The 15,227-nt window shown below is 36.0% G+C and overlaps 1 protein-coding gene across 2 annotated transcripts in view; it reads right to left on the bottom strand.

Moving 5' to 3' along the window:
* Positions 1 to 15,227, bottom strand: part of ANTXR2 (ANTXR cell adhesion molecule 2) — a 138,781-nt gene that overhangs the window by 42,843 nt on the left and 80,711 nt on the right. For both annotated transcript variants that reach the window (XM_003364684.5, XM_001492585.6), the window contains exons 15-16: positions 14,276 to 14,443; positions 13,858 to 13,938 (exon numbers count right to left, since the gene is read on the bottom strand). In XM_003364684.5, the coding sequence (XP_003364732.1) occupies positions 13,858 to 13,938; positions 14,276 to 14,443 (249 nt within the window). The remainder of the gene's footprint in view (positions 1 to 13,857; positions 13,939 to 14,275; positions 14,444 to 15,227) is intronic.

Raw genomic sequence — 15,227 nt, 5'->3', positions numbered from 1 at the left:
CTAACCAATCACAGTAGAGAGATGCCGAGTCTCCTGACTCCCATTGTAGTGATCTTACCAGTATACCACCAAGGGCTCTAGGAATTGCTGTAATTTTGCCTTCCTCCCATAACTTACCTCCCCAACTCCCAGTCTCTTGCTCCAGCCTAGAAAACTACTTGTAATTCCTGGAATATGCAAAATATTTCACCCCCTTGTGCCTGTGAACATGCTCTTCCTTCTGGGGCATAGAATTGAAGTGGAGGTGGAAGCTGAAGCATACGAAGGGGTTGAACTACACAACTTCTAAGGTCCTTTATAATGCAAAAGTTTCTTACTCCATGTAGCTTATGAACTTTCTGTGGAATTTATTGCCACTTCTAAACATTATTTTATTTATAGATGCACAAAAATTAAATGTACATTATATATATATGTACACATACCTAATCAAGTCATATGCATGCATTCTGAATACATGCTAATTTATCGATATAGATATAGATATAAAATTGATAATCTCAACAACAGGAGAATCAGATTCAAAACTGAAGTTCTAAAAGTATTTCCCTACCTGTATGATAGCATTAATTCAGTTATTGACTGAACAGAGAGAAGAATAAAGTATGGCACTGTAAAACAACAGCATGGGATAATGGAGCACTCACTGAACTGGAAATAAAAAAATACCCTGAGTTTGAATCTAGGCTCTCTTCCTTTTCAGCAATGTAACCTTGGGAAATTCACTAAATACCTCTGTCTCGTATTCTTCATCTGTAAAACGGGACTAATGTGACCCCTAACTCTTAGCACCGTTAAGAGTTGAACTTACCTATCGAACACACCTAAGACATAGCAGGTGTTCAATGACTGTTAGCTCAACTTGAGCTCCAAATCTTACCAATGAAAAAAAGTGTTCCCTCTTTCCTGATATTATGAGTGCCCTCAATGACTACAATGCCCTGTCACTCCCATCAGACACATAAATACCCTTCCATACACATAGGCACCTATGAACAAACACATGCATTCGTGCACATCTGTGTTGCAAGCCTGAGCTTCAGTTATCTATCTAAATATTCCTAAAAAGAAGGAAGACCCCTAACAAATCAAGAAAAATATCTGAAGCCACAAATCTCTGGCTTCTTTTAGCTAATGAACTAAGTTGGTGTTCAAAAAAAAGATGGCATTTCTATTGAAAAAAAGTGCTATTTTATTCAAGAAACCACTTGACCATTCAACAATCCATCAGATCCAATTTTTATGTGATTCTTTTTGTGACTCATGATGAAAGACTATTATATAGAAAGATAAAAACATTGATACAGGGCAGAGCTATACAGAAAAACAGATACTATCTCCAATCCTGTCACAAATTTATTTGAGAAACTTCCAAGAGCCCAATTCTAATTTCATTTGATCATGTTACTGCCCAGCTCCCAAACGTTACTGGATCTCCACTCTCTATAAAAGAAAATCTAATCTCTTGACACCTGCAGATTTTTGCATTGTCCCTCCAATAATTAGTTACTGTGTGCAAAAATACATAGGTGAATAAAATAAATAAATACTATTTCATTTTCATGTTTTTTCCCATTTACATTTAAAGCTAATCATAAAAGGGAGAAAACATTGCTGTTTTCTCAGCAGAAACATATATCTCATATATACAGAAGAAATATATCTCAAAGCCAAACTTGTGATTTTAAATTTGTAGACAGTAAGATTTCCTCTGGAAGAATTGCAAGTCATTTTTCCATAGACAAAATACTCACAATTAATACAGTTAGTTGCAATTTCACATTGAAAAGTATCACAGAATAATCACATAGATTTAATAGTGGAGGGAGATTTACCTGACCGACATGAATGGAACAGCCACAGAGGGAGGAAAAAAAGACAGACTTTAAGAAAAGGTTGCTTAGTCATTTCAAGGTTCAATTTGTTTAATTCCAAATGATTAGGGCTGCAATGGTGGAATATGCAACCTTGCAAACATACAATTTGTAGTTTATTACTTAAATAAACACTTCATTCTCCTATTACCTGCAAGTTTTTCAGAGGAGTAATCTCTCCTTCCCATTCTTCTTTTTCCTTTTTCTTCCCTTCTTGTCCCCTTTCTGCCCCGATTGTCCCTCCTTCTATTTCAGCCCATAATCTGACATTTCCCCTTCAGTGAAGTATTTTGTATGCTGGTAAACACGAAAGTAATATTATTCAGGTTTACTGCTGTTGCTATACCTAGGGATTTTATTTGGATTTATTGTTACTTGTCTATAATTCCTAACAGCCCTACAGTAACTGTCAAAAAGTGAAGGCCTGAATACTAACTCAGGGAAATGTTTGAAAGACGTACATGAAAATATTTATGTAAGATACACACACATACTCTTCTCTCCCTCCTAAACCTCTTATCTTATAAAAGAGCATCTGATGCCAAAGCATGAACAGTGTATTAAGGGCTTAACTTCAGTATTAACATCTCAGATTTAAAACTCTTGGCAATTAATTAAGATTAATGACAGAAGTCATCCCCTTTTCCCCATTGTAACACTTCCCATCTCTTCAATTCCCCACTCCATCAACCCTTCCGTGCTCATTTCAGGCTGTGAAAACCCAGGTCCTGAAACTTTGATCCTGTTATCTGTTGCCTTTTGTATCTGAGATTAACAAAGTAGACATTAGCAAATTTACAACCAACAGCTCAGACAGCTGCCCTACTTTAAGCAGTTAATGGAAAAGGAACTAATCTAGTTAAGAGCATAGGACTAGTTCATAAATCTGGATTCAGAAGACAGATAAAGCCGTCACACTTCTAGAGGAAGGAACTGAATTCAATCGTCAGCCCTCTTCTCCCTGTTTGTTGAGAAGAGCCAGCATTTCTGTAAACCAGACTAATGAGGCACTCAGAGCCAGCATAAGCCACATACAGGCATGCGCAGAAGGTGGTTATGCAAGAGAATTAATAAAAATTACAAGGCTTCACCTATTCAGAATTCAAGCTAAGGGAAAATGATTGTGTCATGCTTTTATAACTCAGAAAATGTTTAATAGATTTAATTATAAATTAAAAATTAATCACCATCCAAAAATGATAAATCTTAGCTCCATATAAATAACATTTTTACGTACCACCATCCTCAGTCATATCTTTATAAGAAATAATTCAAATTTGTCAAATTTCAGAATCACTTTTAGGTCGTAATTTTCTAAGTAGCTTAGTGTCAGGGAAGAGCCACGAAGGTAAAATCACAAGTCATGGTAACAAAAACTTTTAAATTCTACAAAGTCAAAAAGATGTATCTTAAGAATCACCAGAGGCTAATGTGTATATTCCTCAATAGCTCATTTTTATTTTTAATCAATTATCATAAAACTAAGAGGGACATTAATAGGCACAATTTTGTTCACTAAATATCTTTTGCACATTATAGGGAAGTACTGTGATTTGTTGGCATGGCACATAGTACCCAGGATTAGAAAGTGAAAGTCTGCACCCTGCTCATGCAGCTGTGGGAACCGTGAGGTCTCCTGGGCTCGAGCTTAGACACAGCAGGTGAAGGGTAGAGAGAACTACTGAGAGAAAAGTTATACGACTAAAATTTGGGGGCCATACACGGAGAACGTGGGATAAGTCCAATTAAACACAGATAATGTGGTGACAATAGGCCACCCAAGAGGAAAACTCACGCAAGCTTTCAGAGACAGGCCAGCAGAATTGAGGAAGGAGGAGAGAATTGTCTACAAATGATGAAAGCAAAGCAGTGAAAGTCTATGTGAAAAAAAGTCTCCAAGAAAAGTGAGATGGGAAGAAAACATACAATCAAAGGTTAAACCTTTAAGAAATCATTCATGTAAGGAAACACCTGTAGTAGAAAATTTATTGTAAGCAGGAAACAGTGTTTGATTAAAAAGAGAACTGTTAGAAATCTCTAATTTTGATTCAAATCAAAATATGCATAGCACTGGACAAGATTATGAAAAATATATATAATATGTATTATTTTCAGTATACTAACCTCCTTGCTAAGAATCATTATGGGAATATAAAGTTTAGGAAACACAAGCATCTTTTTCCCACATTTTCCAAGTGAAAAGAGCTCTCTAAAGAGAGAGATATGAGGTATATCAGAGAATAAGATGATTCTGAAATGGGAGTTTGTAAAAACTATCCCAACTGCGTTAATTTAAAAAAAAAGAAACCATAAGGAGAAAAAATGAGAAATTTCTTGTAACCTTTTGAAATAAAAAGTCAATTTTTAATCCAAAGTCAGACAAATAAAATAGTAAACAAATGAATGTCCACTGGTATTCTTAAACATAATTCTTGCAAGGTTTGAAAGTAAATAACTTTTATTTTATACCTCAAAGTTTCATCAGTTTCAAATTTCTCAAATGTTAGAGGCTGCAATTTGACTGAGTAGAATTAATGGGAAATATAATTAGATCCTGTGAAGCAATTTTAAAGAGGATTTACTCAGAGCTTATAAGTATATACTATAAAAATCTTAGAGTTTCATTTAGAAATAAAAAAGGAAATGAAAGATATTTAGCAAAAAAAAAGGGCCTTTATTTCCCTTAAAAGAATATATTTGTATAATGTGTCAATATAAATTCATTTTTAAGAATAAGGGGACAATAAAAGCTTACTATTCAAGCCCATTTCCTTAACTGAGTTATAAAGGTTTCCTTAAACTAAACTTATACATGGGGTTCTGGTAGACATAAAGGCACCATCATAATGTACCTTGTTAAAATAATAAACTGTCTAAAAGAAATACACTTATTCCCCCTTGGACTGGGTCCTTTGAGCTCTAACCGAAAACTGAATATTTAACATATGCAGAAAAATATATATTTTTGTACATTGGAAATTATAAAGTGATTTACTTAAATAAGTATATATTTAATCCTCTGTAACTAAAAATACAGACTATACATAAAGTATTCAAAGATAGAAGAAAAAAGGTTAAAAACTGTATCTGTGCTGATATTTTTGCTCCTAATTGTATGATTTAAATTGATGTCCTCAAAATGCTCTACATCAAAGCTGTTTATTGAGACTAAGAAAATAACGCTCAGCCCTGGTCAACCAATATTAACTCTTGCTATTTTTTAAGTATTCTTTCAGTGTGCCCAAGCCCACTGATGATGAATAAAAAAGTTTACTTCTAAAATCAGTGCGTTAATTTGAGAAGAGGAAATTACACAAATAATTTGTCTCGATTATCAAAAGGTTGCTGATCAATTATAATCAAGAAATATCTCTACCTAAACTTACAATTTAATACATAAAATGCATATGATGCCACTAAATATAAATTACATTTGGATGGGGGGACAAAACAATTAAATATCCAAGTTCTATTTATATTTTCTCTGGAAAAAATTAATATTTGGTAATTTAAATGATTAAATGTCACATATTCTGTATTTCACTTTACGGAACCAAAGTGAGTCAACACTTGCCAACTTATATACATAATTAAGAGATAGTTTTATTTAAGCTAAGAAATGGTATCAAAAAAGCACTCTATTTCATGAATTTATTTTCCACTATAACGGACATTGGCTGATGATATACACTGAGAAAACATGTTCTACAGGAATACACATACATTTATATTTATAGTAAACATAGCATACACACACTCACAAATCAGTCAGCAGGATTGTAGTAATAATGGCATGTTCATGACATGTGTGTTCTAGTAAAAATTTATCTTCCAAATATGTACAAACCAAAGTTAATTGCTTCTACTAATTTAAATTGGATATTTAAGGTATTTTAAGGCTGCCCTGAAATATGAAGACAAGAGATACTAAGAAGGAAAGGTACTAGTAATGACACAAAGAGTAACGGGAAAGTCTAGTGGTACTCTTTCCCAGTGATGTCACATGGTAATTGGCCTAAAGGATCACGTAAAATTTCAGATCTTGCAGAAATAAAACGTAAGGAAACAATTTTCAGTTTTAAAACATATTGATATTTTTCTCTAAAGTATTAAAAAAAGGAAAGATTTGAAGGGACCATGTGCATTTTGTGTACAATAGGACTGACTCGATTAGGCTAAAATAAAGGGTTTTCTTACAGTTCTTAAAATTTATTCTAAACTCTGGCTATATGACACAAAAGATCAATATGGAATCTAAAAATTAAGTTTAAGAATGCAGTCATTAGCAGCATAATGCTAAGCACTAAAAACGTTTGAAATCTCGAATCATTTAAGTGACAGTTTCAATCTGCTCAGAAACACCCACAGTGGTTTACATTTTGCAAATGCGATGGGGAACTTAAAGGCAGCGTGGCACAAAATCTCTGCTATCAAGATGCTTCTCCAGTCCGGAGATGGAGTGGTTTAATAGTGAAGATGACTTGAAAGCATAAGGGAGTTCAGAGCGATCCTTGGGAGGGTTAGAATCTTTGAAGAGGCCGCCATTGAAGAAGGTGAGGCCAGTTTGTTTTGAGCATGAGAACTGAGAAGCAGGACTGGCAGGGAGTGAGCATAAATCCAGAACTAGAGATGTGAACCGGAGTTCTAGCCTGAATCATGTGCCACTGAGGCTTCTCTGGTGCCTTTGAAATGAACCTATGTTCTCAGATTTTTTTAAAGATGGGAAAACTGGCATTGAATTCTATCAGAATAGACTTTATTTCAAAAAAAAATGAAAATTATATCTGCACAATTAACAAAAGTCTTCTCAACATAAATTTAACTTAATTTGGAACTCACTATGCACTTATGTTGCTTACTTCACCACTGACTGATGAAAACGTTGCCACACACTAGCATCTCTCCCCAGGCCATTGCTCCCTCCCTACTCCCATTCAGAAGGATGCCTTAAAGAAGGTACCCTTCCTTTATCTCACAGTAGTCCTACAGACACTTCCTCAGGGTAGGGAGCCTAAATTTTATTAATGATAATAGTTTACATTACTCTGGACTATTATTTTACCATGCCCTGGAGCTTTACTTGTTAGGCTAATATTGTAACCAATTCTATTATGTCACACATATGTGATTGCGCGCACAATTAGGTTTTTGTAATATTTCTAGTGAAAATTATTCACATTCCTGAATTTTTTTTCTGGCTGAATCTAGGTGGTAGAGGGGGAGCCCGCTCAAAAGAGGAAAATGTTAAAGGAACGTGTAATTCTTACTTTCGACTTAAAATTTTATTTTTAACATCCAACTGCAGGTACTGACGCCTTTATAAATACGAAGAAAATTGAAGTCAATGCAATTTTCTAAATTTTGTTTTACTAAAAAAAATCACATTCATCTGGGAAAAAAATGTAATTCCATTTCACCTCCATGTAACAAGAAGCCCTATGATAAAAGTTTAAAAACAAATAGTAGATGTACTTCACGGGTGTTACCAACCCCAGGATTCTTCTATTGCAGAATACAAATTTATGTCTGCTCACTGGTGAAGGAGGGATGGCGGTCTGAAGGTTAACATAACCTCGGTTACAGCCAAGAAGCTCCTCGGAGATTTAATTGGTTTGTGGAACAACTCCAAAACTTGCGCTGCGCTTTCTTCTTTCTTTGTCTTTCTGCTTCTCTAACTCACTCTTTTCAAATAAAAAGAACGCATGGTAATGCATCATTTATAAATTACCTTGTTATTGCAAAAACAAAACACTTCTTTGAAAACCAAACAAACTCCTGCTGCGGACTCCAGCCCGTTTGATGGCGGCCCTTCAAAAGGGTCCACGGCTTAGCGGAGGTTGTTTATGTGGAGACTTCGATCTGTACCTGCTGTCCCCTGTCACTCCCTGGAAACTTGGCGGCAGATGTTGCAGCGTTAAGTTGTCTCTGAAGTGGCTTTCTGTCCTTGTCTCCCCACCGCAACGGAGTCAAACTGCATTAGATCTCCTTATTTGTGCCTAAGGCAAGTTTGGGAGCGCAGCTGTGTCCACCCCCACTCCTACCTTTGGTGTTTCAGGCCTCCAGGCAGCGAGCGTGAGACCAAAACGCTTCTGCCGCTCTCAACTACCTCCGCTGACAATCCGGCCGCTCGCCGCGGCCTGGGGAGGCCGCTGCCGCTGCTGCAAACAGATGTCGGCGACAACCTGCTAGCTTACACCTGGACGCGCGGCCCTCACCTCGCGCGCCGCGCGCTGAAACATTCATGACTCGGAGGAGTTGCGGCCGCCATCAAAGCCCGCGGCCCCGCCGCCTCGGCAGGGGCTGGGGCGCGGGAGGCAGCGCGAGCCGGCGCGGAGCGAGAGTTCTCGCGCCGCTTTGATACTCTATGCCTGAACTTCAATTACTTGAGCCAGGCTTTCAACTCAGCTGTGAATTCTTCCGCAAATGAGCCCAGTGCGGCCTCGGAGCCGTAAAAGGAGAGCGTTTGGCTTGAAAGTCAGCGTGATGGGACTTGCGGAGTAACAACGTGCGTGACTCTGGGCTTAGTTCTACGTACGCTGATTTGTTTACTAGACTCTCAAGAGGAAGAATCTGCAGTAAACAATTTATAAATAAATGACAAGATTGTTTTCCGAGGTAGAAAACACGCCTTTGAGTAGGCAGAGGTTCTGTTATTTTGGAACCATCAGCCACAACCTGAAAACAATTCTGTTTTATTCTCTTAAGCAGCATAAAGTTTGTTTTGCCTTTAAAAAAGGAAAAAGAGAGGACTATTGCTTCCTTTAATATTCACAAATGAGAAGGTATTCTCATTTGTCGACATTCTTGACAATATAAAACAAACTGCATCCATGTCCAATGATTAGAAAATTTTTCCAAAAGTCTTCTAAGTTCTACAATGTACAAATTCCTTTACACACACACACACACACAAACACACAAACCTCCTATACCAGTATATAAATACTTCAGATCAACAGTAAGCGCACACAAGCCTTTGCAAGCACAGGAAAATAAAATTATTTGCAAAATTTATTCACCAATTTATGTTGATAAAGTTTCTTTTTAAAAGAATTGGCCTTGAATAATTAATAACATTTGTTCCAATGAATTATTTGGTATGCAGAGACAAACCTTTTCAGGGGGAATCAGTGTATGTCACCTAAGCTGATACAAATTTACAAATTTCCTAATATTTAATGGGAAAATTTAATGAGAAAAACAGATTTATGATATCCAAGTGGTAAACAGTTTCAAAGGACAATGAATATCTACTGTATATATAGTGCACACATATATGAAATCTGTGCTGAGTAGTCTGAGTAGTTTCAGTTCAGTGTTTAACTGAATTTAATCAAGTACTGATTGGTTTCAGGGGAGAAGGCTGAAGACCTAGGTTACCCTTTGTTATGCGGTGGAGCCCAATCACAGGTGAAGGAGGTTATCTAACGCTCTCAAAAGAACCCCAAGACTAATTTTCTTATCCAATGATTATGCCCCGGCTTGCCAAGAAAATTCAACACAAAGACTAGCCAGACAAGTGGAGGACACTGCCACTTGGTCATCTCAGTCTCCTAAATTTAAAATTTTCTCTACTCCATGGAATCCTATGAGACAAACCATGTCTATCTAAACTAAATTGGTGAAAACCATAGATTTCAGGCAGTTTAATTTTTGAGGGCTTAAATAACTAGCCCGAATAAGTAGAGGTAATGGTGAGCCATGGTCTTCTTCTCATGCACAGATAAAGCATTACCACAGCAAATCATCCTATTCTACCATCACGCATGAAAATCAGTTGTGCCAAATATGCTCGGAATCCCTTATTCTCTTCTGCCTCTTCCTCATTTTCTTACTGGGTAAATTACTTTGTTTATCAAATAAAGATACTCTAAGACAAGTACTAGAATTTAAGAAATATTGTGTGTTCTTTTTCTTATAAAATTTGTAGGATGTTAGAGTGTCAGTACAGATTATGCCACTGCACCATGCAAACATGGTTTTATTTAAACATATAATTAAATATTACTTTTTTGGACAATAATATTTGATATATTTCAGTAATTTTAAAGCCTTCTAAATAAAATCCACCAAATATTTACTATGATTAAGTGTCCTATGATTGGTGCAGATTCTTTTGGGCACAAGTATCACAGAGTCACATGGTTGGCCTTGTCAATAACGATATCTACTGTTCTCGTGAGAATAAGAATAGAGCAATTAAGAGGCTTCCTTCAGGAGAAGAAGCCAAAGAGAAAATTAGTGTAGCATATAAGAAATGCATAAACTAGTATAAGAAATTAGAAAACCTGAAAGTGAAAGGAGATAAATGTGTTTGAGACGAAACAAAGAGAAAAAAATAAGACGATGGACAGATGGAAGGAAGGAAGGAATTGGTGAAGGAAGGATGGAAGTAAAGCATTCTAGAGACCAGGCAACCAAAACAGTATGATGACTTCCTAAAACATAATGTAAACATATAACAAATGCCCGGACTCATCAGTTGTGCTAATAATGTACAGAACACCAATTCTGCTAAAGTGTTGGAATGATTCTTGCTGTGTAATTCTATCACTTAATCTCTGAAAAAATACAGGTTATAGTTAAGTATATGTGTGGGATGGGACGTGTATATTGGAATTAATTCTATCAAATGAAGAGGACCTGGTTGATGATGTGGAGTTAACAGAAACTCATATTCTTAATAATCTTTGTGAAACATGAAAAATGGGGAGATGGGAAATAAGAAAGGGAGGAGGACAAAGATTTCCCAAGTTATCTAAAGGAAAAAAGTTATATGCTGATAACTATAAACTTGACATGAAATCCCAGTCCAAAAAATAATATTATAAAGGATCACTAGCAAGAAACAGAAGCAAAAGGGCAAATCATGCTAAGCTTACCTGATTTCCATGATCAAATAATTTTGCGTCATTGGTTTGGTTGGTTGGGGGAATACGTAAATATACATTAGACCTTAAATTCAGCCAATTATTTAACAAAATTTATTAATTATCCTTGTGAATAAGACGTAAACTGAGTATGTACTAAGGGTGGGTTGCTAGGTTTACCATATTAATGTCAATTAACTGTGGAGTGTCAACCTGTGGGGAAAAGCTCTCATGGAGTAGTACCATATTGAGGTTTTGACAGTGGCTTGAAGTAAGTGACAAAAATTTGCAGCTGACAAAATGTTGGAAGCAGTAAAGCTATCAAGAATAGGTATTATGAAGAAAGAGTAAGTCAGACTGTGTCAGGCACACATATAATCATAATATAGATTTGTTGGGAAAACAAATCAATTAATTGAACCAGCAATTGATGTTTACTAAGCTTAAAGTCCTGAATTTAAATAAAAACAAATAAAAATCATAAAGAGCATACATAGGTGAAGAGTGGAAAATGGAGTTTTAGTTAACACACAATAAAGTTCTACTGTTTTATTTATATCTTTGAAATACAAAATCTTTGAAAACTGAAAGTTTTATGCTAAGTTTGTGACCAAACATTGTCATTTGGAAGCAAAACCTGACCTGAACTAACTTGAGACTATTTATAGTCTACCCACTTGTAGAATTAATATTTCTGTAGGAAAATGTCTCAATAATGTGATCAGGAGATGCTGCTTTATACAATATCTGATATATGGACTATATATGTAGTCGTAAAATCTGAAAAATTCTGAATTTTGAAACAATTTAACCTCAAGAGTTAGAATAAAAGGCTTTAGGACTATATTAGACAAAAGTGTGACCAATTACTAAAAAACAAAGTAAATCTTGGTCAAAATAATGGGGCATTACTCTTCAATCATAAAAAAATAATTCTCTAATCTGTTGGGACAACACATAGAATATTCTTGCACTATAATTTAAGAAGAATGTTAAATTTATTTGATATTTAACAAAATGCTTGGTACATGTTAGGCATTAGATAAATAGTTGTTGAGTGAATGAAACAATGAGTATAACGCATTATTTAAAAAACCAAATGTATCAATTTATCCACTCAGATGCCTTCTCTTCTATTCCCAACCTATCATTATGGTTTAACCTCCAACCCCAGACTATCATATAAACCACAGATCACTATTCTTGGCTGCCTCAGAGACTCTGCTCATGGTGCTTCATCTATGGAAATGCTCATTGCACTGAACTCCACGTGATGAAACCCCACCCATTTTCAAAGACAAAAGGCCTATGTTTTTGAAGCAGCATCCCCAAATTCCTCCAGGATGAGTTCATCTCTTCCTCTATGCACTCAAGAGTACGTGGTACCTACCTATAATATGGCCCAGATCACACTCTGGAATAAATATTATTTTTGTATGTGTGTTGTTTCCCAAACAAATTTTAGGTTTCTTAAAGGCAAAGGCTACAGTTTGTACCCACCCCCCCCAGTATGACCTGATGACATTTGTGCATATTTATAATCCAAAAATTATTGAATTAAGCCAAAATTAGTGGGAACGATAAAGGCTAAAAGCTAAATTTTAATCATGAGAGTTAAAAGAATATATAAAGTGTTGGCAAGTGGTGGAACCACTGTCTATTTTTGCTGGCCAATACATCTTCAGTGCTAGTGCAATACCCAGTACTTAAAAAGATGAAAATTATTGAACAAATGAACTAATGTCTAACCTGGGGGAGAAAAAACTAAGATGATGCATGAAAGCAATTTTAAAACAGGTAAAGTAGAAATTTAGCATGTTGAAGAGTAAGTAGTTATATGTTGCTCCAGAAGCAGAACTCAGATCATGCATGAATTTAAACAGAGGCACAAATTTCATTACATATAAGAACTTTCTATTAACCACAGTGGTCTGGTAATGAAAAGGCTGCTTCAGAAACCACCTGGTTCTCTCGACCTATGGTCCTAGCAAAGGGAAAATGATCTGTTGGGAATATTCCAGGAATATTTTCTCAAATAGGATTTCCTAAATGGTTGAACTCAGATGTTTTAAAAATTACCGCCATCTCATAGAAGTAAAATCTTAAGATTTTGATGTTTTTGTATTTTAAACACCAAGCTAGAATCATATAACACTAAATATAACTTAGCTTGGCACTGTAAAATAAATATTAATCTAATCAATTATTTCAGCCTTAAAAAAAGTAGCCTATCAGACCTGAATGAACCTCAAGTCCTCTGAAGCTGAAGTGAAGTTCATGCACTTGTTAAAACAGAATGATAATCACATTGACACAGAACGAAACGATCCTGTTATAAACAGTGTTGTCTCTCTGAACCAAACCTGCCCAGTGTTACATATGAAAAGGTTTTAAGCGATTTTTCTTACATTGATACAATAGGAAATAGTGCTAGTATCTTAAAGAAATTATAAAACTGGAGAATTCTAGCCAAATTTCCCAAAACAAAAAAGCCTCAAATAGTCTTCCTTTTTAGGGAAAATGCATACACATATATATATGTGTGTGTATATATGTATTTTTATACATATCTGTGTCTATATCTCACCATTGCTGATTTCTATAACGCTTTATAACTTTAAAGACACTTTCATATATTCACAAAATGAGATTAAATCAACTGTTGGAGGTAAGGAAATACATGTTTATATGTAAAGAAATGGAGGCTCTGAGGCATGTTCCCCAGGCACATTGCTAGCAAATGCTAGAGAGAGGTTTCAACTACTAACGCCCAGTCTGTCCTCCCCACTGGGTGAAACGTCAGAACATGATGTCGTCCAAGTCAAAGGCTGAAGCAGTGAGTGTGCTTATCAAAGCATTTGTACAATGGACCCTAATTTTTATGTACTCCTTGAAAAGGGACTTGTGTTAAACAGTGGCTTGAAGATGGATTCTAACACTAGATAATAATTTATTAAGCACCCTATGTAATAGGAATTTGCACGAGACAATAATAATTTCTTCCTCAAGTGTAATGAGGGCTTTAAATTCTTTTTGATGATTATTTCACAAACTTCATTATATGGACCCACGCGGTCAGGTCAGCCCTTCCCAGCACATCCCCACATACAAACCTCGTCTCCTTCCTGAGGTCGCATCAGGGAAACCCGGTCGTACTGCCGCCGCAACAAAGCCCAGAGCGCGTCAAGACGGCCCTGCAGGGAACATGATTTGTAAATGCCTAGGCAATGTTCTCAACTTCTATTTGCCGAATAAATGAGTTAAAATGAAGACGGGAAAGCCTTATTCTCTACTCTCATTTCATTAAACTAATAAATAAATAAATAACAACAACAGAGTTTCTTGTTGCTGCGAAAGTATTCAGTTGTTATGATGTAAAATGAATGTCTGCTATCTGATGTACCTTGGTCCTCCTTCAGAGAATTGCGGGCGGTGGGGGTGGAAGAGGGAGACTAAAAGAGCTATCATTTCTTGAGAGTTATAGTTTCCCTAGGAAGTTTCAGTTAAATTCCACAACATGTGGACAGTTACCTTAATTGGTGTGTACCACTTTGTCTGGGGAGGCTGGTGCGTGGGTTTGGGTCGAGGTGGTCGAGGCCTGACGGGTTCCTCTGTTTCTTCAGGAATCGTCACCACAGCATTTTTGGCTTTCTCTAGCCTTGCGCCTTCCTCAGTAGATCCTTTATCACCCCAACGAACCTTTAAAACAGAGGGGAGTTACTCTTATGAGACATACAGTATCCTAGAAGAACAAGCTCTTATGTGCCCAGTGGTCCTTTGGTTCACCACCTCAGAGTAAAAGGAAGATGAGTAAGTATACTAACGCCAAATTCCTCCTCTTCTGAGATTTAATAGATTTCTCACCACTCCTTACATATTTAATATTAAGATCCTACAAAAAAAAGGCCCTTTGTAAAAATCTAGAGTCAATTAAATTTGAAGCAACCATTTCTCCACTGTTTCAAATAAGGAGTTAAGTTGTGGTTTACATATGAAATGCATGACAGTGTTCTCCAATTCTGTTCTCCAATTGGGTATGTTCCCCTAGCAGCCAAACAAACACCCATATATACTGATGGCACCGGAGGAAATAGATGATAATGATGGTGATAATTAGCATTTACTGAATGATTACTATGTGCCAATCTGCATTTAATCTAATAAAAAATGCAATGAGACAGATACTATGTTTTTTCCTTCCAGATGAGTAAACTGAGACACAGAGAGGTTAAGTGACATGTCCAAAACCACAAAGCTAGTAAGTAGCAGGACAGGGATTTGAATATAGGCAGTCTGAAATGGGTTAATTGGTTAATAGGTTTGAATATTACAAATATATTTTACACAAAGGAGTTAATTGTTTCTTCCAAACTTTGCATCAGATTTGGTTAAGGCAAAAGTATGATTTAAACATTTAGCCTTTGGAAATAAAATAATTATATATGATATTCTTTAGTTTTGTAAAGCTTGATTGTAAAGTAGC

The sequence above is a fragment of the Equus caballus genome, chromosome 3, assembly GCF_041296265.1.
Source record: "Equus caballus isolate H_3958 breed thoroughbred chromosome 3, TB-T2T, whole genome shotgun sequence".
Lineage (NCBI taxonomy): Eukaryota > Metazoa > Chordata > Mammalia > Perissodactyla > Equidae > Equus > Equus caballus.
This window is presented reverse-complemented; position numbering and strand designations above follow the sequence as displayed.